This window comes from Sebastes umbrosus, chromosome 11, assembly GCF_015220745.1.
Source record: "Sebastes umbrosus isolate fSebUmb1 chromosome 11, fSebUmb1.pri, whole genome shotgun sequence".
NCBI classification, from domain to species: Eukaryota; Metazoa; Chordata; class Actinopteri; order Perciformes; family Sebastidae; genus Sebastes; species Sebastes umbrosus.
The window spans coordinates 25,308,759-25,334,366 of NC_051279.1; the positions used below are offsets into that span (position 1 = coordinate 25,308,759).

Consider the following 25,608-nt stretch of genomic DNA (forward strand, 5'->3'; position numbering starts at 1 on the left):
TAAAACACTAACCTGCCATGTTATTACCTGAAAAGAGAGAGGGTTAAAATTCATGGTCATTTAAAAATAAGTTTAATTCATGTTTATTACATTAAGTTAACAAGCATTTCATAAGCAGAACTATTTACATTGTAATTTCATTTCATATGCTTGTATCTGCTGTGTATGCAGAATATTAATACATGCTTTGTATGTATTTATTTCAGTTTTACAGAAACGACCATCAGTAAAGCCACACCTTTTTCAAGACACGGTTTTATTGGAGTTTTTGTTCACTATCTGTCTAGCTTTGCTCTGACACGTAATTGTGAGGACAGAATATTAACGCTCCCATCAACTAATATCGGTTATACTCCTGCTGCTGGTACGAGGCACAAATCTTGTCGGTTAATAATCGGTTAATGAGGGTCGGTTATCGGTTAAGAAAATGTTTCAAAATGAGCATCCCTAGTATTATTATATCTACACTAGAAGCTTCCGCCTGCTGTCAGTGACAGCTCTCAGATCAGAAACATGACACCAGAGTGGTGGAGTATGTGAAACGAGATGAATACAGGAAATAAAAGGTCTCAGAGAAAGAAATCAGTCACTCAGAGAAACCGTCTTCTGTCTCTGATTGTCAGATCAAACTGCAGACTGCAGACTGGTGGTGATTGGTGCTGTTAGCGAGGCTTTCAGTCCTCCTCCACCTCCTCCACCCGCCCCCTCTGACCTCGGACCTAAGTAAAGAGGAAGCTGTGGTGATTGCTGCTGAGTGTTTCTTCAGTCTCACTCTGTCAGCGCTGAGTATCGATACGATCAGAGCTGGAGAATCAACACCGAGGACACATGTTCATCGTTATCTGTCCATCAGCTGCTCCTCCATCATGGTTCCATCAGTCCTCCTCCTCCTCGTCTTCCTCGTCCTGCTGAGCTCTGCCGGCTCGCTGCCTCCTCCACGAACCTCCTTCCTCCTCAGTAAGTCCATCAAACATTTCTAATGATCATCAATTAGTTCCTATCGCTAATAATCTGATTAGAGTCACTGGCAACATAAATCTGTCTCTTTTTTTTTACTTTAAAACATATTTGTCATAGTGGTATTGATTAGATGTTTTAGTCTGTGCTTTTATGAATAATAATAATAATAATAATACATTTATTTATATAGCACTTCTCAAAACAGATGTTACAAAGTGCTTCACAAGACAATAAAAGCAGATAAATAAAGTAAAAGCTATGGTAACTGTTAAAACAGAACATCAGACAATAAAAGCAGATAGAGTAAAACAAATATGGTAATACTGCTAAAACAGAACATCACAGAACATAGCAATAATAATAGATGAATCACATTGTTAACTTAATATTTTTACTTTTTTCATCAGTTAATTTATCAGTTATATTATTGTTACTATTAATATTTTACTTTTTCAAATGTTTTAAGGGCATTATCGAGAATCACTTTGTCCATAAAATGTCTGAAAATAGTTTCCCAGGGTTCATTGTGATGTCTTCAGATGTCTTGTTTTGTCCAAAATCCAAATATATTCAGTTTATTATGAGAAAGAATGGAGAATATTCACATTTGATGAGCTGGAACAAGTGAATTTATGTTTTTATTCAACCAGGTCTCACATGAAGGCGTATAGATACCACGACATTACACAGACTTTCCACGTGTCATGAGGACGCATTTGAACGTTTTCACATGTCATTTGTACGCCACGCAAACGCCTGCAGTTAGGTTTAGGCAAGAAAACCACTTAGTTAGGGTAAGGGAAAATGTAATGGTTGGGCTTCAAATAAGTAAGGAAACTAAGTAAAACACTTACAGATACATATGGCGAGCTGTTTTAACATTTAATAGCTAAGCTTGACTATCCTGAATTAACAGAGATATCTACAACTGCATTGTGACTAGTCAGAATTCTTATTCCAGATGTCTATATCGTCATTCTGACTAGTCAAAACAACAGTTAGAGATATCTGAAATTCAGTTCTGACTATCCTAAATAACAGTTACAGATATCTTTAACCTCATTATGACTAGTCAGAGTTGTTGTCATGACGTTGCTCATCAAGGCTTCTCATTGGATATCGGCCCAACAAAGCATCTGAACAGTGTTAGCAGAAGCTTTTGCTGACTTGAAACATCAACTTCATTTCACCTAGTCAGAACTCTGGTTCTAGAGATCTGTTATTACATTTAGACTATCCGTAACTCCAGTTAGAGATATCTACAACGTCATTCTGACTAGTCAACATTTCATTTTAGATAACTTAAAAGGACAATGTAGATATCTTCAGTTGAGGAGAATTAAAGATATCTTGAACTGGAATTCTGACCAGTCAGAATTAAATTGTAGATATCTGAAACTGGAAGTACAACTAGTCATAATTCAGTTCTGGATATCCGCAATGTGAATAATGAATATCCACAACTGAAATGCAGATATCTGTAATGAGAAACCCCATACACATGAATGGCAAAAGTAGTTTGAATCGGACTAATCAAAATAGAATTAGGGATATATTGCATTAGAGTTTTGACAAGTCAGTTACTGTGATGAAATTCATAATTATAGTTGCTTCACATCTGGCGTCATAACCTCGGAGGAAGTGGATCAGCTGATCACTGACTCAGATTGCACCCTGACATGTAGCATCAATGTTAAATAAATATAAATAACATACATTAATGTACAGACATAATGAGGTGTTGGACATCATGTCACTGGAACTAACAGCTCTGATGTGATGCCACACGTTTCCTGTCTGACACCCAGAGAGGGGAGAGTGTGTGTGTTACAGATGCATTATCTCAGAGAGGAAATTACAGATACTCAGATGTGATCAGAGCGTTGATTGAACCTGGACTTCATGAAAGTTGCTCAGTTTTTGTCCATCTGACGAATGTTCAATGTTAAATTATATTAAATATTTTGGTCAGAATGATGTTATTTGTTAAATTATGTTAAATAAATGAATATTTTGGTCTTAAATCTTGACACTTTAATAACAGTGTAACATAGTCATCACATTAAAACATTACTAGGGCTGTCAATCAATTAAAATATTTAATCTTGATTAATCTCCCATTTTGTATCTGTTCAAAATGTACCTTAAAGGGAGATTTGTCAAGTATTTAATACTCTTATCAACATGGGAGTGGGCAAATATGATGCTTTATGCAAATGTATGCATATATTTATTATTGGAAATCAATTAACAACACAAAACAATGACAGATATTGTCCAGAAACCCTCACAGGTACTGCATTTAGCATAAAATATATGCTCAAATCATAACATGGCAAACTGCAGCCCAACAGGCAACAACAGCTGTCAGTGTGCTGACTTGACTATGACTTGACCCAAACCGCATGTGATTATCATAAAGTGGGCATGTTAGTATGACATGGTTGGTACCGATGGATTCATCAGGTTTTCTAGTTTCATATGATACCAGTATCTTCACTCTAGCTTTAAAACTGAGCTACAACCACGAAATATTGATTGTTTTAATACATTAAGGAAATTAGTGGCATTAAAGCGAATTTGCGGTAACACATTCAGCCCAAGAAAAATATATTTTTACAACAAAAAAATGCCACAAAGTTGTCTTAGGTTTTCTAGTTTTATATGATACCAGTATCTTCACTCTAGCTTTAAAACTGAACCGCTACAACCTAAAAATCACAAGTTGCGTTAACTTTGACAGCCCTAATAGTTGATTAGATTTTGTTTTAATAATCTGAATCTGCAAATAAATGTAGTGGAGTAAAGAAAAAAACGATATTTCCCTCTGAGATGTGGTGGAGTAGAAGTATAAATTACCTCAAAATGGTACTTAAGTGCAGTACTTCCATCCATTGTTAATAGAAAATGTTGATTAGTGGAGCTTGAAATGTGACACACTGACTGTAAACCGTCCTGTAATATGAAACTGAGCTCAGAGGTCGTCGTCCTCCATATTTTACTCCATTACAGCTTCTCTCACTGCAACATTTTCATTTACATGAGCTGCATTAAGTGGAAATTCCACATTATAACATTTTACCATCACTGCCATCGCAACTACCAGTCTGCGTCAGCGTTACCGTGGTAACAGACGTTCATTCACAGCTGTGGTGAGACTGGTAAAGAGAAGTAACTCCAACCACTCAAACTGAGACTGATGATTTCTGGTTATCAGTTCGGATGTCGTGACGAGGGATGAGAATCGAGAAAGCGTGGCGCTAATAGACCTGAGGGGACACACCTTATTTTTTCCCTGATAATGCGACACAAATCTGTGTTGAAATTGGCAATAGGAGAGTTAGTAGTGGATATCAGTAGTATTTTATAGCCAGATTCCCAAGAGGTAGAAAACCCATTTGGCCATTTGGTATCCAAATGTTTTAAAATGTTTTAAAATGTTCGAAATAATCCGAAAAATGCTAAAAAAAAAAAAAAAGTCAGAAAAATGTCCAAACAACTCAAAACAAGAGTCAATACCAACAGGAGAATATACTATTTACCATTGGCAGAGCATTTTGGAGAATTTTTCTTGGGCGCTACCCACATAATCAGCGGTGCTGCTCATCCCACAGATGCATGATCCTTATAAGTTGGATATCATTGTGAAGGTAAATAAACAGGCTTTCCAACGATGTAAAATACAATGCCCATTAGCATTGTAACAACAGAGAAATAATCCACCAAACACAAGGTTCCAAACTTTTTTTTCCGAGTTTATATAATTAATGTGCAAAAGCAATTACCTTGTGTGTAACCTGCCGCCCAGAATGGACTAATTGATGAACCTCTTAAGCCCTCTAGGGTGCTGGAAGGTGTGGTTCTCCTAGACAGACATACCCAAAATAGATCAAGAATAGCTCCACAACTACCAGGTCTATATGCATGATCTTGGTCACTATGGATAGGTAAGACCTCAGAGAACATAACAGAGTGACATTGTGACTGTTACTATTCCTGAGTAAATTGTGATGAACCAAAGGAAAAAATTTACATTTTTATCCTGGCCTAAAATGTTTTCTAGATGAGACAGTGGATAACACCAACTTTTTTTTCCGAGTTTATGAACATAGAGCCGGGAAATATATCAATATTATATTGATATTGTGATATGAGACTAGATATCGTAAAATGGCATAAGTATTGTCTTTTCCTGGTTTTAAAGGCTGCATCACAGTAAAATGATGTCATTTCCTGAACCTACCAGATTGTTCTAGCTGTTCTATTGTTTGCCTTTATCCACTTTGTCATTATATCCACATTACTGATGATTATTTATTAAAAATCTCATTGTAATCCAAAAGTCTCGTAAACAGAATCCTCTCTGCAGATCGTGTGAACGAGATGAAACTGTCTGCTGTGAGAAGTCGTATATTTCTGTTGTTCCTATTTTAAACTCTTACATCAGATTTTGTGATCAGAAACAGACGACGAATTTCTCTGCAGCTCTGAACCACATCCTCTCAAAACCTGAACCCACTTAGTCGGCCTCAGCCTCAGAAACAGGAAGTGGTGCCGGTCAGCTGACTGCTGAAGCAGGCGATGTGTTCTTGGTGTTGTTATTTATCTCTCTGCTCTCTCACCTCCTGTTATAGTCTGGTTTATACTTATAACCAGATCACTGATGTGAACTCAGAGGCGAGAAGAACCACACAGCATGAATAACCGTCTTTTTCCACACACGGTGCATTATGGGAAGGCGGGGGGTTCTTCAGACCACTGACTCACTTTAATTAGATCTCAGTGCTAAAGTGGTTCAAGTCTTTATTTGTCATTAACATTTAATGGCATACAATTAATGGCTACATTTATTTTTAATATTATTTTTGCTACTTTTAATGTCATATTTATTTTTTTATCGAGTCATTTATTTATTTATTTTTGATTTTGGCAGGTTCCGTCCTCCATATCCCTGCTGACCAGAATGTGTTGTTAACTGTTGTGTTTGTGTCCAGACTCTGCAGACAGACCTCTGGTCTTCTTCAGCCTCCCCGACGTCCACAACACAACCACGCTGTTGCTAAGCGACAATGGATTCACCCTGTACGTAGGGGCGCGGGACGCCGTCCTCTCATTGGATGTCAGTCAGAGTGATGTCATCAAACTGAAGAAGAGGGTGAGCTAGAGTCGATCTACTTAAACTCCCATGATGCTTTGATTCAGACTAAGTTATGTAGATGTAATGTCCTCTATTAAATCTGTCTGTCTGTCTCTCGTCAAGGTGGATTGGCGTCCATCCGAGAGTGAAATAAACGACTGTCAAGATAAAGGGAAGAACGCAACGGTAATTATGAACACTCCTCCATCCTCATTGATTTATTAAATGAGTTTTAGATGTGTGGTGGGAATGTTTTCATCATGCTAAGCTAAATGTTGTTGTTGTTATGAGCCAAAAGGTCTCACTATGCTTCAAATGACGACGTGAACAGTTGGGCTGCTTGAACAACCTGCCCTGCTGAGACTCGTGGGTACCCATAGAACCCATTTTCATTCACATATCTGGAGGTCAGAGGTCATTTTGAAAATGGACAGTTTTTCCTCGCCAAAATTGAGCTTAAGTTTGGAGCGTTATTTAACCTCCTTCACGAAAAGCTAGTATGACATGGTTGGTACCAATGGATTCACTAGGTTTTCTAGTTTCATATGATACCAGTATCTTCTCCTTAAACCATACTGTAAATTTCTCTGTCCCTAAAATGAAAAAGCCTTTTCTTATCAAGCCCCCTTCCTCTGGAATAACCTCCCTATAAACACCAGACAGTCTCTGTGGAGGCCTTTAAATCCAAACTCAAAACCCATCTTTTTGCCTTAGTTTCATCAGGTTTTCTAGTTTCATATGATACCAGTATCTTCACTATAGCTTTAAAGTTGAGCCGCTACAACTTCCGAAATATCGATTGTGTTAATGCGTTAAAGAAATTAGTGGTGTTAAAACGAATTTGTGTTAACTCGTTATTATCGCGCTAAATTTGACAGCCCTAGTTAATACGTAATTTTACAACAAAAAACTGCCACACAGTTGTCTTCACCTGTATGTCTGTCTGTCTGTCTGTCTGTCTGTCTGTCTGTCTGTCTGCAGGTCGACTGTCCAAACTTTGTGAGTGTTTTGCAGCTGATAAACTCCACCCACCTCTACGCGTGTGGCAGCTACGCCTACAGCCCCCATGATGCCTTCATCGTACGTCAATTTCTTTATAATGTATAATTCTGGCTGATTAGCACCAGGAGTGGAAAAGTACATTTACTCAGGTACTGTACTTAAGTAGGCTACAATTTTGATGTGCCTGTACTTAACTTGAGTATTTCCATTTTCTGCATCTTTAAACTTCTACTCCAGTACATCTCAGAGGGAAATATTCTACTTTTAACCGATGTCTTAATTTTTCTTTTCTTTGGCAAGTGACCGTGTTATAAGAGGAATAATACCCTTCGAGGGGTCCATTATCAGGAATTAATGGACTTCACAGAGGCAACCTCCAGATAATGGACACCTCGAAGGGTATTATCCCTTACATACTATATACTCTATACTATATACTATATATATAAAGTAGTTCAAACTAGCTCTACACTTACAGTAAAATGCTAATTATGCATCAATACATCTTTATTAAATATTTAATAATGTCCTGTATAATAATATATCAGTCACACGGGCAAAACAAGAACTTTTACTTTGATACTTCAAGTACATTTTGCTGATAATACATTTGTGTTTTTACTTAAACAGGATTTTGAATGAAGAAATAAGGAGGACGGAACCTGCCAATATCAAAAATAAATGAATAAATGAATAAATTAAAAAATGTCATTAAATGTAGCAAAAATAATATCAAAAATAAATGCAGTCATTAATTAATTGATAAGATGTGACGGAAATTGATATTTTTGTTTTCATTTGGCTCTTTATTTATCTTTGTATAAATTCCATTATTTATTTAATTTTCCCTTTTATTTTTTTTTTTTTGCTTTTTTTTTTATTTATTATTTTTTTTTTTTTTTTTTTTTTTTAAATTTTTATAATTATTTATGAATTTATTTATTTATTTTTTTCTGCACAATTTTCCTTTTGCATTTCACTCTTTATTTATTATATTGTGTCCGATGGTCACGCTGCCATTGGCAAGAAAAGAATACAGAAAAAAATAAATGCCAAAATAAATAAATACATTCATAATGAATTAACGAAAATAAATACATAAATAAATTAAAGGGAAAATTAAACAGAAAAGTAAATAAATAAGGGAATTAATTCAAAGATAAATAAATTAAGAAACAAATTAAAACAGAAATATCAATTTATGTCACATTTCATCAATTAATTAGTTGCTACATTTATTTTTAATATTACTTTGCTGCATTTAATGACATATTTATTTATTGAGTCATTTATTTATATATTTATCTATGATTTGGGCAGCTTATGTCCTCCATAGTAAGAACTCTTACTTGTAGTGGAGTATTTTCACACTACTGTATTGGTACTTTTACTGCAGTAAAGCATCTGAATACATTTCCACCATTGATTAACACCTATATGTATTTTTGTTGCTGTTAACAGTTTATTATTACTGATATAATTGATGGACAAACTATGAAATAAAATGACATGTTAGTTTGTTGTTTCGTCTCCTTCAGGACGCAGAAAGCTTCTCGATGGTCCGACATGACGATGCTAAACCTAAAGCTCGCTGTCCGTTCAGCCCCGTCCAGAGGAACACCGCCATCACCGTTGGTCAGTCCGCCCTCTCATCACATGATGATCACAAGTTTATTAATGATAAAAAACGCTGAACAAGCAAGAATAATGGTGCTTTATGTAACCAAACGAAAGCTTTAGTTAAAGCACCAACACCATCTTGTTGTGTTTACTGGCGTGCAGACGGCGAGCTCTTCACCGCCACAACCACCGACTTCAGAGGAGTCAAACCACAGATTTCTCGACACTTCAGCAAAGATGGCCGCCAAGACGTCAGCCAGGACTCGTCGTTCAGTTTACTGGAGGGTGAGTGATCATTCATCAGAGAATTCATTAGTCAGTCCACAGAAAGTTATTGATTGTTTAAGCCATCAGTCCAGCTTCTTGTGTGATTCATTTTCCCAGAATCCTTTGTGTTTCTGGTCAGACTGAATAAGCAGAAATAACCAGCATGAGAACAAAGTGTTGTGGTGAGTCACAAAGAGGAAGAAGACATAAAGGTGGCAGACAGAGAAACATTGCTGCAGGAACTGGATGTATAAAGCAAGGCATCGGGCTGCTGGCTCAACTCCCAGAATAAAAGTTCACCCACAGAGAGAAATTGTCCAAATTTCACCTGACGGCCTCACACCAAACTACTTTTCACTGTTGCCAATTAGTGCTGTCAAAGTTAACGTGATAATAACGCGTTAACGCAGACCAGCATGGCTTTATGGCTCCAAGCTATAGACCATCAGATTACATTGAAGTCTATGAGATCTTCTGTTTTCTTTCCCCCAAAAGGGGGCGTGGCCTTGACTTTTACGCAAATTTGTTTTAACGCCACTAATTTCTTTAATGCATTAACGCAACTTGCAATTTCTAGTTTGTAGCGGCTCAGTTTTAAAGCTAGAGTGAAGAAACTGACATCATATGAAACTAGAAAATCTAAAAGAAAATGATGGATATTGAGTTTGGATTTAAAAACCTCCACAGAATCAGACTGTCTGATGTCCATAGGGAGGTTATTCCAGAGGAAGGGGGCTCGATAAGAAAAGGCCCTTTGGCCTGCTGACTTCTTTCTCACTCTGGGGACAGAGGAGCATAATGTTTAAAGAGAAGATACTGGTATCATATGAAACTAGAAAAACCTAATGAATCCATTGGTACCAACCATGTCATATTAACTTGTCATGAAGGAGGTTAAATAACGCTCCAAACTTACACTAAATCTTGGCGTGGAAAAACTGTCACGGCCATTTTCAAAGGGGTCCCTTGACATCTGACCTCCAGATCAGTGAATGAAAATGGGTTCTATGGGTACCCACGAGTCTCCCCTTTACAGACACACTTTATGATAATCACATGCAGTTTTGGAAGAAGTAGAAAGACTCAAGTTAAGTACAAGTACCTTAAGATTGTACTTTAGTACAGTACTTAAGTAAATGTACTTAGTTACATTCCACTAGTGGAAACCACAATCTTTACATAAAAGATGATAACAAATTGATGAATTCCTAGATGTACGTTGCTTTGGACAAAAGTCTATAATTCTCCTGTTGGTCTCTGATCTTCCTAAAATGCTGATATTAAAAACCATAAAAACCTTACAAACATATTTCATATACATCTGAATCACCTCACATACTTTGAACCAGACCACAGCGCAGTGAGGTTTCAAAAAGCAACAACAGGCTATACTTCCTACTTTCTGTCCCCAATGATTCATTTCCTCTTTGTGGCAAATAAAAATCCCTCTAAATGTCAAGAAGTCCCTCTCATGTTTGACTCCATTATCCACAAACACTGTACTTTTTTTTTTTTTTACACGTTTCTTTATAGATACATGTTAAGTTACTGAAGCTGGTCATCACATCTCAGCTCTCAGATCTCCTCATTCAGACCACATGGCACATTTCCTCCTCTATCATCACTTCCTGTATTTCAGAGCCCACATTTGTCAGCTCGGCGTCGGACCCGTCAGACAGGAAACTCTACTTCTTCTTCAGCGAAATCGGGACAGAGTTCAGCTTCGTAGACGATTTGCGAATTGCCCGAGTGGCTCAAGTCTGCAAGGTGACAGTGAACACAGATGATGATGATTTTCAACAGTTGTGTGTGTACAGAATGTGATCATATATTCTATAGTGAAGGTAATAACACTTGTTGTCCCTGTGTTCCCAGGATGACGTCGGAGGACAGAGGACACTGCAGAACAAGTGGACGTCCTTCGCCAAAGCTCCTCTGCTCTGTCAGTTCCCTAAACAGCTTCCCTTCAACGTTCTCCAGGACGTGTTCACCCTTCCGCCAGGAGAGGGTGGCAACACCTCCGACACGCTGTTCTACGGCGTCTTTACCTCTCAGTGGTACGAAGCCAAACCTCCATCTGGTTAAAACCTAAAGCCAATCACACATCAGACAAACGGCACATACCGGTACTTCACTAAAAGTCAAGGCCACGCCCCCTTTTGGGGGAAAGAAAACAGAAGATCTCATAGACTTCAATGTAATCCAATGGTCTATAGCTTGGAGCCATAAAGCCATGCTGGTCTGGTCTATAGCTTGGAGCCATAAAGCCATGCTGGTCTGGTCCATAGCTTGGAGCCATAAAGCCATGCTGGTCTGGTCTATAGCTTGGAGCCATAAAGCCATGCTGGTCTGGTCTATAGCTTGGAGCCATAAAGTCTTGCTGGTCTGGTCTATAGCTTGGAGCCATAAAGCCATGCTGGTCTGGTCTATAGCTTGGAGCCATAAAGCCATGCTGGTCTGGTCCATAGCTTGGAGCCATAAAGCCATGCTGGTCTGGTCCATAGCTTGGAGCCATAAAGCCATGCTGGTCTGGTCCATAGCTTGGAGCCATAAAGCCATGCTGGTCTGGTCTATAGCTTGGAGCCATAAAGCCATGCTGGTCTGGTCTATAGCTTGGAGCCATAAAGTCTTGCTGGTCTGGTCTATAGCTTGGAGCCATAAAGCCATGCTGGTCTGGTCTATAGCTTGGAGCCATAAAGCCATGCTGGTCTGGTCCATAGCTTGGAGCCATAAAGCCATGCTGGTCTGGTCTATAGCTTGGAGCCATAAAGCCATGCTGGTCTGGTCTATAGCTTGGAGCCATAAAGTCTTGCTGGTCTGGTCTATAGCTTGGAGCCATAAAGCCATGCTGGTCTGGTCCATAGCTTGGAGCCATAAAGCCTTGCTGGTCTGGTCTATAGCTTGGAGCCATAAAGTCTTGCTGGTCTGGTCTATAGCTTGGAGCCATAAAGCCATGCTGGTCTGGTCTATAGCTTGAAGCCATAAAGTCTTGCTGGTCTGGTCTATAGCTTGGAGCCATAAAGCCATGCTGGTCTGGTCTATAGCTTGGAGCCATAAAGCCATGCTGGTCTGGTCTATAGCTTGGAGCCATAAAGTCATGCTGGTCTGGTCTATAGCTTGGAGCCATAAAGCCATGCTGGTCTGGTCTATGGCTTGGAGCCATAAAGCCATGTTGTCTGGTCTATAGCTTGGAGCCATAAAGACCCTCTATTATATCTTTTTTTAGGACATGGCAGGGGAACAAATCAGAGATCAGCAGTCCTCTCGATAATAACATGAGTATTATCTGTGGTCTGGTTCAGGTCTTCGGGTCCAGAATCGGCCGTGTGCGTCTTTTCGTTGAAGGACGTTAGGGCGGCATTCACCGGGAGCTACCGGACCTTTGACATGCAGACCCACCAGTGGAGTCTGACAGTGGGAAAACTCTCCTACCTGGGGCAGGTGAGGAGGTCACCGTCACATAAATCCAAACACAAAACCTTTTAGCCTTAGATTCATCAAGTTTCATATGATACCAGTATCTTCACTCTAGCTTTAAAACTGAGCTACAACCTCCAAAATATCAGTTGCGTTAATGAGTTAAAGAAATTAGTGGCGTTAAAACGAATTTGTGTTAACACGTTATTATTGCGTTAACTTTGACAGACTCAGTTTTCAGCTAAATACACATCAAAATTAAGACTGCAACCCGACCCGTTCTTTAACACTGAGATGACATTCACATTAAATACTGGAACCTTTGAAATTCTTAAATGACTCATTTCACATTAAAATATCACTAAAACACAATGTTTTTACATAAAATCCAAAATGTATGTGATGTACACCCTAACACCACGGATCAGATAAAGTAAAGTGTTAAAAAAAAACGTTTAAAAAGTGTGACTATACAAGGAAGGGAAACGGCGTCCCTCAGGGGTCGATTCTGGGCCCAGTTCTGTTCTCAGTAATTTGAACTCTGGGCCTGTTTTATTGAAAATACTGATTTAACTGTAGATTTAACTGTGTGACTCTCCTGACAGTGTGGACTGGACAGCGCTACAGATTCTGAATTAGCGCAGGTGAAGAAGAGTTTCCTGACCAGCGACAGCGTCGGAGGCAGTCCCATCGTTGTTTCTTCAGGGCAGCAGTACAGTCACGTTACTGCGATGAGGACGCAGGCCGCCGATGGCAAACAGTATACTGTCCTCTTCCTTCTTACAGGTGAGATGGCGTACTAAACTTCATTTATTTTGATGCTGTCACGTGGAAATTCATATTCTGTATTTAAAAGTGTTCATCATCTCTCTGTGATGTCCAGAGTCTGGATTCCTCCACAAAGTGGTTTTGTTGGATAGGGGTGCTCGTGTTATTGAGGAGATTCAGGTCTTCACACAACCTCAGCTGGTCAGAAGCATCGTCCTCTCCTCCTCCAAGGTAATCCTCACTCCTTATTATTATGATAATAATTATAATATTTAACTAAACAGTCTCAGCTGACTCACGGGGTTGTATGATCCAGACTGTCCCCCAAAACACCACCCCATAGTTTGTTTGTACAGGCAGCGTTTTACGACCCATATTTACGTTTATTGTTGGGCGACGACCTCTAGTAGCCATAGTAACATAATATGACAATAATAATGTATTATAATAATAATAATAATATATAATATTTTCCTAAACCTAACCAAGTAGTTTTGTATGGAGGACGGAACCTGCCAAAATAAAAAATAAATGAATAAATGACTCGATAAAATAAATAAATATGTCATTAAATGCAGCAAAAATAATATTAAAATAAATGTAGCCATTAATTAATTGATAAAATGTGACATAACTTGATGTTCTATTTTATTTTGCTTTATTATTTGTTCACCTTTGTATTAATTTCCTTATTTATTTACTCTTCTGTTTAATTTCCATTTTTATTTATTTATTTATTTATTTTTGTGACTTTTTACATTATCTTTTTATTTTTTTATTTTTAAATGTATGTATTTATTTATGTATTTATTTTTGTGACTTTTTACATTATCTTTTTATTTATAGATTTTTAAATGTATGTATTTATTTATTTTATTTAAATTTTTTTAAGTATTTATTTTTGCATTTATTTATTTATTATCTGTTTATTTATTAATTTTTAAATGTATGTATTTATTTATTTTTTCATTTATTTGTATTTATGTATTAATTTTTGCATTTATCTATTTATTATCTATTTATATTTTTGTATTTATTTTTTGCGTTTATTTATTTATTTTTAAATGTATGTATTTATTTATTGGTTTAACTGGTAAATATTTCACATGTGTATTCCAGAGTACATGTCACAGTGTTTTTTGGTCTTATAGGGAGTTCTCTATGTGGGGACATCGGAGGGCGTGACCGGCGTACCTGTGGCCAGGTGCTCCATCTACAGAAGCTGCAGTCAGTGTGTTCTGGCCAGAGATCCTCTGTGTGGATGGAGCCGGACCGCCAGCGTCTGCACCAGACTGGACCACAGTCACCACAACATGTACGTCACAGTTATTATTTCATATTTAGGGATAAAATTAACTAAATATTACTTAACTACTCCATTCAGTGGGGGGTTCTGGAGATGGTACCAACAGAAACCCGAAGCCGCCTATGGAGGACGGAATCTGCCAAAATAAAAAATAAATGAATAAATAAATAAATGACTCTATAAATAAATAAATATGCCATTAAAATAGCTAAAATAATTAATCATTAGTCATTAATTAATTGATAAAATTTGACATAAAATTATATTTCTGTTTTAACTTGCTTCTTAATTTATTTATCTTTGTATTAATTTCCTTATTTATTTACTCTTCTGTTTAATTTCCACTTTTATTTATTTTTATAAATTTTTTAATTTGTTGGGTTGATGGACATCTGAAACTTTCATCAACATCGCTGTCTCATTAGACCAAGTTCGATTGCTAAGATTGATGGAAGTTTTTATTTAACAGTTGTAATCCACAGAAGACAATCCACAAATGTGTGAGGGAGTGTCGCCACCCTCTGGTGGAGCTAGTAAATAAACCTCATATTACATATTGCTTCTACAGATCTGTTGCGGTACGAATTGGACAAAATTAAGCAGACAAGCAGGAAGGAAGTTAAAATGTCACGTGACACACAGACCGACAGGAAGTGATCCATAAATGTGCAAATATCATTTCACCTGTACAAATGGATGCACAAATGCATATATATAATTTATATATAAATATATTTGTTTATTGCCAGGTGTGTCAGGTACACACTAGGAATTTGGCTTTGGTTCGTTGGTGCAAATAAGTAGTAAAAAATAACAATAGAATGATTAAAACGTTAGAATAGAATAGGAAAAAAATAATGGAAATTCTAGCAATATACAAATATAAACAATCCCTTGCAAGTATTGCAAGTAAGATATAAACAAAAAATAAACATAACAAAACAGATTGTGCTAAATCATGTAAACCTATAACATTTTTATGTCAAATAAAAATCTGTTTTTACAAAGAAAGTTTGCAAATCGCCCTGTATTTTTGTGGATGTGAATTTACACAACACAAATATACAAATACATGTTTGTGAATAGTGAAATATTTGTAGATCATGGACCATTAAAGCCCCCTGAGACAAATTTGTGATTTGTGATTTTGGGCTATACAAATAGAATTGACTTGACTTGACTACACATTTGTGGATTGTCTTCTGTGGATTACAACTATTAATGTCTAATAAAAACGTCCATATGTCGTTTTACTGCTTAGGGCTCAAGACCTGAAGGACGGCAACGTGGTAGAACAATGTCGGGGAGAAACCAGGGCCAGCCTGGTCACAGGTAACATCTTCCTCTGTAAGAGATATTAAATCTAAACACAGATGTGAAGCATCTCCAACACAGTTTGGACTGGAGTTTGTTTTTGTTTCCAGCTGAAAACAGTGAGTTTTACTCAGCACCATCACCGTCTCTCTCTCGTATTTATTCTAAAATCTTGCGTCCTACAGAAGTCAACGTTCATTTGAACACAGCGGTGAGGCTTCAGTGTGTGAATCCTTCTAACCTGCCCACACTGACCTGGACCTCCCCTCGGTTCCCTCAGCTGCCGGAGAGCCTCTTTATCCAGTCAGCTGACGGCAGCCTGAGCTTCCTAGCCACCGCCGACACCTTCGAGACGTACCGCTGCGAGGCGGAGGAAGATGGATACAAGGAGGAAGTCGCCAGCTACGTTGTCCGACCGGTTGCTCCTCCTCGCTCCTCAGGCCCCATTACGAAGGCCGACAGATTCCATGTGACCAATGGCAAAGAAGAATCCTACGGGAACATCTCCTACGAGGACATCTTTATTGAGGAACCGATGACATCTACGATACCGCCAGGAGACCCAGAGGACGACCCGATGAAAGACAAAGGTCATACATTCATGACCTCTTCAAAAGACAAGACCAACTCCAGTAAAGAAGATTCTGGATGGAACAGCAGTTTGGGCTACACCCCAACCTCCAGAAGTGACTCCCAGTCCCAGAAGGAGACGCTCCATGACGCTTTCGTTAAAGAGAAGAGTTACTACAGCGAGCTGATTGTGGTTTGCATCCTACTGGTGACCTGCATCTCCGTCCTGATGCTCGGAGGCCTCTACCTGTGGAGCCAGAGGAAGACCGGAAAAATGAGTCCTCTGGTCAGTCCAGAGGACGACAGCAAAACAAACCGGTATATGGAGAGTGTTCCCTCTTTGAGCTGCCCTGAGGATGCTGGTCCTGAGCTGAAGGCGGTCTGCTGATACCATAGTTTTCTCTTTTTATATATATAAAGATTTCTTTTTATTAGCATAAGGCTTATTTTACCATACAAGTCCAACGTGTATCAACATTTCTTTTTTGTTTTTAAAACAAATATTGAAATCAGAAAAATAAAATAACATAAGAAATTAATAATATTAGAAAAAATGTGGTATGATATATTATTGACAATGAACCTATCCTTGTATCAAATATACTTTTAACTACATAATCATAGTAATAATAATAATAATAATGATAATAATAATAATAATAATAATTGTTATTAGTAGTAGTAGTATTATTAATTATTATAGACATTAAAAATACTTTGTTTTATTAGATAGGAATGTGTAACAGTGATGCTTAAATGTTTTAATACATGTTGAATGACTCAAATTTGTTATTATGAATATTTTATTAAATTATCTGTTTATATTCTGTGTTTAAAATCAGGGATTAGGCTGTATGAATATCGAATCCTGTCTTGTGTTGATATATTTTTTATGTTATGAACACAGTTAAATGAATGTATGTAAACAGGATGAGATGTGAAACCTGCTGTGAATGTAAGAAGTCAAAACAGTTTATATATTTTTTTTATAATTTAATCTTTAATTCATTCTTGTGTTTTTAGTATTATTTTGTTTAATTGTCTTCACAAACACTGTCTCCTCTCGTGTTTCAATTTAAAACTATAAAATGTGAACATGTTGAATATTTGTTGTTTTCATTTATTTAGAATAAAAATCACTAACGCTGCACCGACAGTTATAAAGGTAGGTAGGCAGGTAGGACCCGCATGTACCTCGGTGGGCTCATGGGTTTTTACCAGAACAAGAGAGGCGGCGACATCCATGTTTTCTTTGTGTTCGTTTGCTTGCTTTTTTTGGCTAAATAAATCATCAAAAACCTGTATTTTGCATGGACAATGGACTCTATTGCCTGTGTAAACCACATTATCCATGGTGCATCAGTGGCCCTTTGATTGAAGTTTGATTTTTGCCACAAATGGCCACTAACATATGTAATGAAATGTATACAAAAATACATTTGAAGTGGGATATATTACCAAGATATGCATGGAAATCTAAATATATCCAAGAGACATGAGAGGATCATGTAATTAAACTGCTGAATTTGGGTTCTGGCACCTTTTAGGGAGTTTCTTTAATAAAGAGAAGTTAGTTTCAGACGCGCTGCAAGGTGTCGTTCAGGAAATAAAGAGAAGTTGGTTTCAGACGCGTGTTCTCGGAAATGATGGTGTGGAGATACACATGTTGCCTTCACGTATAATCGGAATAAAATAGAATAGAAACCTTTATTGTCATTATATTAAATACAACGAGATTCACAGTTGCCACTTCTGGTCAGTGCTTTAAAACAAATACTTGACAAGACTAAACGAGGCAGATAAAACATATAACAGGTAAAACACACACAGTTATAAAGCAAATAAAACAGGTAAAGTAGATGTAATAAATAAATATAAACAGAAGTGTTACACTAGAAGTATAAAATATAAAAGTAGATGTAATTTAAATGTCAGTATAGCAGAATAAATAAATTAAGTTAATAAACACACAAAGGGAAACTTGTCACTGCTGAGAAACATTAAAACATAAACCATAATTTCCACTCAAAATACTAATTTTTAAGAGTCTCTTCTGCACTATATTCACTTTTTTAATAGTCGTGTATTACAGCTATTAACCTGCACTATATTCACTTTTAACAGTTTTCTTCATCTCCTTGTATTTTTATATCTGGTATATTTTTTTGTACTTTGTACTACTAATTTTTTTACCGCCTTTTTATTAACATGTTTTGCACTATGGAACTGTGATGCTGGAAACTTGAATTTCCCTCGGGATCAATAGAGTTATTATCTATCTATCTATCTATCTATCAAAAGTAACTTGTTTAGTTGGTGTATGAGATTTACGAGTTTAGAGTGAGCACCTGAAGGCACCATCATTTCAGCCTGTAAATCAACAGTAAAGTTCAATCAAGTTCAACAGAGAAGACTTCCTTCAGTCTCCTCCTGGAAACCACCAATTAACCTGCAGGTAAACCTCTCTAATACCATCACACACACATATATGTATACATTAACAGATATTCAAGAGAATACTTTTACTTCTAGCAGCCTTTATTGTCAGAATACCTTCACCTTCTCTAACTACGACACAAACCTTAAGAGATCATAACGTGGGCTAACAATAACAGTCTGTCTGTGTGGCTGTTGTTGTTTTTAATAACAACATAAATGTGACACAAGTGTTCTTTAATAACAGTTGTGTGATACTAAATGTAATATTGAAGTAAATTAAACAGTTATTCCTGAGAATGATGACTTCCTGGTTCTGTGGTGTAGATCACCAGACCAGACTCCGTTTAAAATCCAGTGAATTAAAGATCTCTCTGCTTTGTTAGGACATGTGGACACTTACTGGAGACAGTTTGAAGAGATACAATAATCCCACATTATAATATTGGTATTGTAGTGAATTCGGCATTATAATGTAGTTTATTTTATCAACACATTAGTTTTATTTTCAACCACCGCTGCTTGGTGGATAATGCCAACCAGAGCAGCAGGATGTGGGCGTATAAACCATAAACAAGGCAGCTGACACTCCCTTTTTAAAAGTATCATTTAAGTTTATACAATGTGAAACAACGTTGTTGTTTCATTTGAATGTTCATGTTTTATTTACTCAAACTTCTCTTTAATTTTCCCTTTCATATATTTATGTATTATTTTTTGCATTTATTTTGTATTTATTTTTACATTTATTTATTTTATATTTATTTTTAAATGCATGTATTTATTTATGTATTTTTGCATTTATCTTATGAACATAATGGAGACACTGCTGGGATTATACTCAAGGACAGTTTTGAGGTACTTGTACTTTACTTGAGTATTTCCATTTTCTGCTACTTTCTACTTCTATATGGAGGACGTAACCTGCCAAAGTAAAAACTAAATTAATAAATTAATTAATGACTCGATAAATTAATAAATATGCCTTTAAACATAGAAAAAATAATATTAACGATACATGTAGTCATTAATTAATTGATCAAATGTGACATAAATTTATATTTCTGTTTTTATTTATTTTTTGTATTGATTCCCTTATTTATTCACTCAAACTTCTGTTTAATTTTCACTTTTATTTATTCATGTATTTATTTTTATTAATTCTTTAATTTATTAATTTATTTTTGCAGTTATTCAAATGCATGTATTTATTTGTGTATTTTTGCATTTATTTATTTATTTATGCACGATTTTCCCTTTTCATTTCAACCGTTTAAAGCTGAATTGTTTCGCAGACCCAACGTAAAACTCCTCCCTAAGGTTGAGCTCGTTCAGAGTGGGAACCTCCAGGCCAATACCACCAAAATACAAAAAAATACATAAATAAATAAATAAAAAGTAACGCAAAAACAAATAAATTACTGTAAAAAAATAAATAAGTATAAATACATAAATAAAAGGTAAAAATAAACAGAAGAGTAAGTAAATTAAATACAATTAATACAACAATAAATAAATAAAGAAGCAAATTAAAACAGAAACATCAATTTATGTCACATTTGATGTCACTTAATTAATGGCTACATTTATTTTTTATATTATTTTTGCTACATTTATTGAGTCATTTATGTATTCATTTATTTTTTATTTTGGCAGGTTCCGTCCTCCACATTTCTGGGCCCAGTCTGTGACCTCTGACCTCTACCATGACGTCCACGTCCGTCACCACTGTCGGAGGAATGGTGATCGTCACTCAGGTCATTCCTAAAGAGGACTCCAGCATCCCGCTCCAGACTACTTCTGCTGACACCCGCCAGGCTCCGCCTCCAGCCTCACAGGCCCCGCCCACCGCCCCCGCCTCCAAGATGGACAACATGACCGCCATGTTCCTGCGGGGGCAGCCACACGGTCTCGGGGTGAGACACTGTTTTATAAAGAGTTATAATAGTTAAAGCATTTTAACTGATTTCTCTGTCGATGCTTTCTATACTCTTATTAATCATTGCAGCTCAGAATAACATGAAGAAACTAAAACTAAACCATCTATTAGAAAAAATTATCCTCACATTGTTAATTATCTCCCAGTTAATTATAAATACAACAGATAGATTTGATCAGACATGAACTGCTCTTCTTCTCTCTGCTGCAGAGACGAAGCTTTTATGTGCATCACATGTTCATAATAGTTTATCATCAGACAAGTAAAAACCCTCCCTGTATACACAACAAAACTAACAGGAGAGACCCCGAAGTCCTGAAAAAAAATGTTTTTCATCTTGTTGCACATGATAATAACTTGCATGTCCAAATTATTATTGTGTAGTACAAGATAGGGCCGAGCAATACATCGATGTTATATCAATATCGTGATATGAGACTTGATATCATCCTAGATTTTGGATATCGAAATATCGTGATATGGCATGACTGTTGTCTGTTCCTGGTTTTAGGGAGCTAAAAAAATGTCTGAAAAAAATCCAAAAAAAGGTAAAAAAAACAAAAAAGTCTGAAAAATGTTTGAAAAAAAAGTCTTTACAGTAAAGTGTGGTCATTTTATGAACTAACCAGACTGTTCTAATGTTCTGTTATTTGTCTTTACCCATCGTTATATCTACATTACTGATGATTATTTATCAACAATCTCATCGTGTAAATGTTTTGGTAAAAGCGTCAGTGGTCAACCATACAGTACATTATCGTTACAACATCGATATCGAGGTATTTGGTCAAAAATACTGTGATATTTGATTTTCTCCATACCGCCCAGACTTAGTACAAGATAAAAAATATATAATCTTTCAGGACGTTGGAGGCTCCATAATTAAACACTCTGAAATTCTGCAGGACTTTGTACTTGTAACAGAGTATTTTTGAGGTATTATTACTTTTACTTAAGTAAAAGGTGTGAGTACTCTATCCACCTGTGTATGGAGTAATATAGAAGTGTGTGTGTGTGTGTGATTTCAGGTTGTTCAGATCTTCATTGGCTTGCTGTGCATTCTCTTCAGTTTGACCGCCGCCTACTCACAGATCCTGATGGTCCACGCTCCGTTCTGCGTCGCTGTCACCGTACGTAAACTTCACTCTCTCGCAGGAACCGATCGCTAATCAATAACTTGTCTGATAGAGTGTTAAAAGTTCAGATAAAGAGTAATAATCAAACGTGTTTCTCTGCTGTCGTTCAGTTCGTGGTGTCCGGCTCTCTGGCCGTGGCGGCAGCGAGGCGGACCTCAGTCTCACTGGTGAGTTTTAACTCCTCATCATCACTCATGTGGAGGGAGACCACTGAAAATGAGAGCACAGTTTGAGTGTCTGCGTCTGCTCTGGGTTCAGGTCTGGGCGACTCTGGTGTGGAACCTGATCAGCCTCCAGCTGGGCCTGGGGATCGTGGCCTATACCTGCTGGCTGCTGGCTTATCGCAGCGCTTCTCAACGCTTCTGTGACACCGTAATCTCCGCGGGGTTTGTGCCCACGGATCAACAGAAGTTTGAATGCTGGAATAAGATGGACATATTAGATGTAAGTTTATCACTCTGACTGGTCCTGGTCTCGGGTTCAGATGGTCCAGTACACCTCAGTTCAGGTCTACAAGTTTCTGCTGTGTGTGTTTTAACACCAACAGCACCAGAAATATGAAAACATATTTTACAACATTATATTGAAAATGTCTGACATCAATAATGACCCTTTATTTACCTAAACTGAAGACCTTTATCTCTATTGTCTGTTTATTGGTCATGTATTTACTGATCTGCTCTTTTCAAACTAAAATAATCCTAATCAAGCTGTTATGGGCTCCGATCAGAGTCCTTTAATATTGATTATTATCTGCTGATACTTCTATTTACCTAAATATTGATTAAACATGTGTCAGCTGTAGATTACTGACTTTGACACACCTGACTTTTCACATTCTAGTGAATTATGGAAGGCGGAAGTTGCCAAAATAAAAAATAAATAAATAAATAATAAAATATAATAAATATGTCATTAAATGTAACATAAATAGTATTATAAATTAATAAAATGTATATTTCTGTTTTAATATGCTTCTTTTATCTTCGTATTAATTCCTTATTTATTTACTCTTTTGTTTAATTTTCCATTTTATTCATGTATTTATCTTTATTATTTTTTTACATTCATTTATTTATTTTTACATTTATTTTTTATTTATTTTTCATTTATTTATTTATTTTTGTATTTGTATTTGTATTTTGTATTTCTTTGTATTTTGGAGGTATCGGCCTGGAGGTTCCCACTCTGAACGAGCTCGACCTCGGGGAGGAGTTTAATGTTGGGTCCACGAAACAGTTCAGCTTGAAACGATTGAAATGCAAAGGGAAAGTCGTGAAGAAATAAATAACTAAATAAATGCAAAAATACATAAATAAATACATGCAAAAATACATAAATAAAAACATGCATTTAAAGATAAATACAAAGTAAATACATGCATTTAAATAAAAAATAAATGCAGAAATAAATAAATTAATAAAAAATTAATAAGAAATAAATACTACAATAAATAAAAGGTTAAATTAAACAGAAGAGTAAATGAATAAAGGAATTAATACAAAGATAAATAAACAAAGAAGCAAATTAAAACAGAAATATCAATTAATGTCACATTTTGTCAATGAATTAATGGTTACATTTATTCTGTGAATGTGTCCTGGTTGTGTCTGGATGTTTCAGGTGGGTGTTTACGGACTTCTCGGTCTCCTCCTGGTTCTGCTTGTCCTGCACGTTTGTGTCGCCGTCACCGTCTGTGTTTTCTGCGGCAGAGCCCTCAGACTCCACAACCGCTACGTCCCCATCATGGTGAGACTTTTTACATCAGCCACATGGTATATTTTATATGTACTGAAAGTTGTCTCCAAATTCTTAACTTGTTTATTATTTAGCTGTTTTATATTGAGTTTATCCTATAAAACAATGAATTCTCTAACAAAAGGGCACTTGGAGAGCACAGACCTCCAACATTTCCATTTCCATTTCCATAAATAAAAAATATTTTGTGTGTATCTGCCCCGTGATTCGGATCCAGACAGACAGAAAGTTAAAACACAAAAAAAAGGAGTCGGAGTACTTCCTTGCTAAAAGGCGCAAGGTCACCTGCACTTTACGCAGCGTCAGCAAGGCTGTATTAATTTTTTAGGTAATTTAGCAAAATATTTCTTTCACTGCTAAAACACTAGAATCCTTTTTTAATAAAGTTAACGCTCCTCAGACATGATGTCCACGGTTGGATCCTCTTGAACATACAGTCCACATTACAAACTGGAGTTTGAAAGACCCTATCCAGGTGCATTATGGGAAATGTAGGATCCAGTGTTGTGGGACTAAAAGTCAGAACATCTCGACCTCTGCTGCTCAGATTTAGAGGTTTCTGTTTTAATCTGTCTCTCAAACGTATTTTATTGAAGTGATGAACTAAATGAGACAGAATAGTTTAACAGCAGATGGTGATGAGTTTTTGGTTTGATCTTTGACCTTCAGGTGGAGGTCTATGATGGCAGCGCTCTGATGTCCGGTGCAGCATCGGGGTTCGGCAGCGACGTCGTCCTGTTGGGCAGCGAAGAAGAGGAAACATCGCCTCCATACTCACCGTGAGAGGGGAGGACCAAACCTCTGAGTTCCACTAATAATACTACAATAATAAGTACTATCAAACTGTCATTATAATCTGTAATCATCTTTCCAACTGTTGCTCTCTTTCTCTGCTCTTCATCAGTTGTTTTTTGTTGTCGTCATGTTACGCTGCATTCTGGGTCATTCAGGGGTTAATCTGCTAAAGTTGTGATTGTGTTAAAATGTGTAGCAGATGATACAGACACTACTTTTGTGTTTGTTTCAAAAATTTTAACCTGGCCATTAGCAGAGAGAGTAACATATCAGGACAAACAGGAATCAGATTGTAAAGATAAATAACTAAAACTTTATACATGTTATTTTAATGCCAAATTCTGCAAAAGACACTAAAAGTAAAGACTGACTTGTTGAAAGCTTTTCGCAGGTTATCTAATTTTTGTCTCAAGCAAAGCAAAACTAAACGGACACATTTTTTAAGGGACTTTGGTTTTATTTTAATGCCGAATTCAGCAGAAGACACTAAAAGTAAAGACTGACTTGTTGAAAGCTTTTCACAGGTTATCTAATGTTTGTCCCAAACAATGCAAAACTAAACGGACACATTTTTTAAGGGAGTTTTGGTGATTTTGTGCCAGTATCATAAAGGAGCATTAGGGCATGTAGTTACCTATCATGAATGTATTTTAGTTGAATTAGTCGCTTTATTATACTGTGAGTTGATTCTTGATGTTTAGATACTTTAAAACACACCTGATAGCCACAATTTGTCTCAAACATTGCACTCCCTCTCAGTCAGTCAAGACACAAAGACCTGTAACATATTTTTAGATGTATCAATTATGTTTACTTTGACATTTCATCTGAAAGGTACCAAAAATCTCAGACTGTGTGCACTTTACTAGAAACCACACTACAACATTTTCTTAACGACAATCCCAACAAACTGAATAAAAAAAGGTGTTGATAGTTTAATGGGGCTGGTTAAAATAAGTATATATTCCCCCAAAATAGAGCCATTGAATGTTTGCACCGAGAGGCTCCTGTGTTTTTATTTGTCTCTGAAAGCTTTTCTGTCTGATTTTACTCCTATTCAATAAATTGAAGATTTTTTTTCCACGTTGTTTGTTCTTACTGAAAAAGGTTCATTGCATTGAAAAAATGTATTATTTGATCAACAGAAATGTAATCAAAAATCGTCTTTTAATCGTTTAAGTCA

The 25,608-nt window shown here is 36.5% G+C and overlaps 2 protein-coding genes across 3 annotated transcripts; both read left to right on the forward strand.

The window, feature by feature from the left end:
• The first annotated feature begins 566 nt into the window (after positions 1-566).
• Positions 567-23,359, forward strand: LOC119496338 (semaphorin-4A-like). 2 transcript variants are annotated; one of them, XR_005208691.1, is made up of 15 exons: positions 567-957; positions 5,955-6,115; positions 6,221-6,283; positions 7,079-7,177; positions 8,638-8,734; positions 8,882-9,004; positions 10,626-10,753; positions 10,862-11,043; positions 12,289-12,427; positions 13,009-13,189; positions 13,287-13,402; positions 14,323-14,486; positions 15,739-15,809; positions 15,977-16,984; positions 23,347-23,359. XR_005208691.1 is itself a non-coding variant. In XM_037783559.1 (14 exons), the coding sequence occupies exons 1-14, from the start codon at positions 867-869 to the stop codon at positions 16,747-16,749; spliced, it is 2,388 nt and encodes a 795-aa protein (XP_037639487.1). In that variant the 5' UTR covers positions 567-866; the 3' UTR covers positions 16,750-17,665. The 2 variants fall into 2 exon arrangements, 1 of the variants encoding a protein (XP_037639487.1); XM_037783559.1 differs by lacking the exon at positions 23,347-23,359 and having other exon boundaries at positions 15,977-17,665.
• LOC119496405 (membrane-spanning 4-domains subfamily A member 4A-like) lies at positions 18,671-25,508 on the forward strand. The gene is made up of 7 exons (XM_037783689.1): positions 18,671-18,816; positions 20,454-20,713; positions 21,765-21,866; positions 21,983-22,039; positions 22,131-22,316; positions 23,496-23,621; positions 24,300-25,508. The coding sequence occupies exons 2-7, from the start codon at positions 20,504-20,506 to the stop codon at positions 24,411-24,413; spliced, it is 795 nt and encodes a 264-aa protein (XP_037639617.1). The 5' UTR covers positions 18,671-18,816; positions 20,454-20,503; the 3' UTR covers positions 24,414-25,508.
• Positions 25,509-25,608: the final 100 nt, after the last annotated feature.

Coding starts and splice junctions, on each gene's coding strand:
- LOC119496338 (XM_037783559.1), top strand. CDS start 867: ATGGTTCCATCAGTCCTCCTCCTCCTCGTCTTCCTCGTCCTGCTGAGC. Junction 8,735..8,881: donor GAACACCGCCATCACCGTTG/GTCAGTCCGCCC, acceptor ACTGGCGTGCAG/ACGGCGAGCTCTTCACCGCC. Junction 13,190..13,286: donor TGTCCTCTTCCTTCTTACAG/GTGAGATGGCGT, acceptor TGTGATGTCCAG/AGTCTGGATTCCTCCACAAA.
- LOC119496405 (XM_037783689.1), top strand. CDS start 20,504: ATGACGTCCACGTCCGTCACCACTGTCGGAGGAATGGTGATCGTCACT. Junction 20,714..21,764: donor GGCAGCCACACGGTCTCGGG/GTGAGACACTGT, acceptor GTGTGATTTCAG/GTTGTTCAGATCTTCATTGG. Junction 22,040..22,130: donor GGCGGACCTCAGTCTCACTG/GTGAGTTTTAAC, acceptor CTCTGGGTTCAG/GTCTGGGCGACTCTGGTGTG.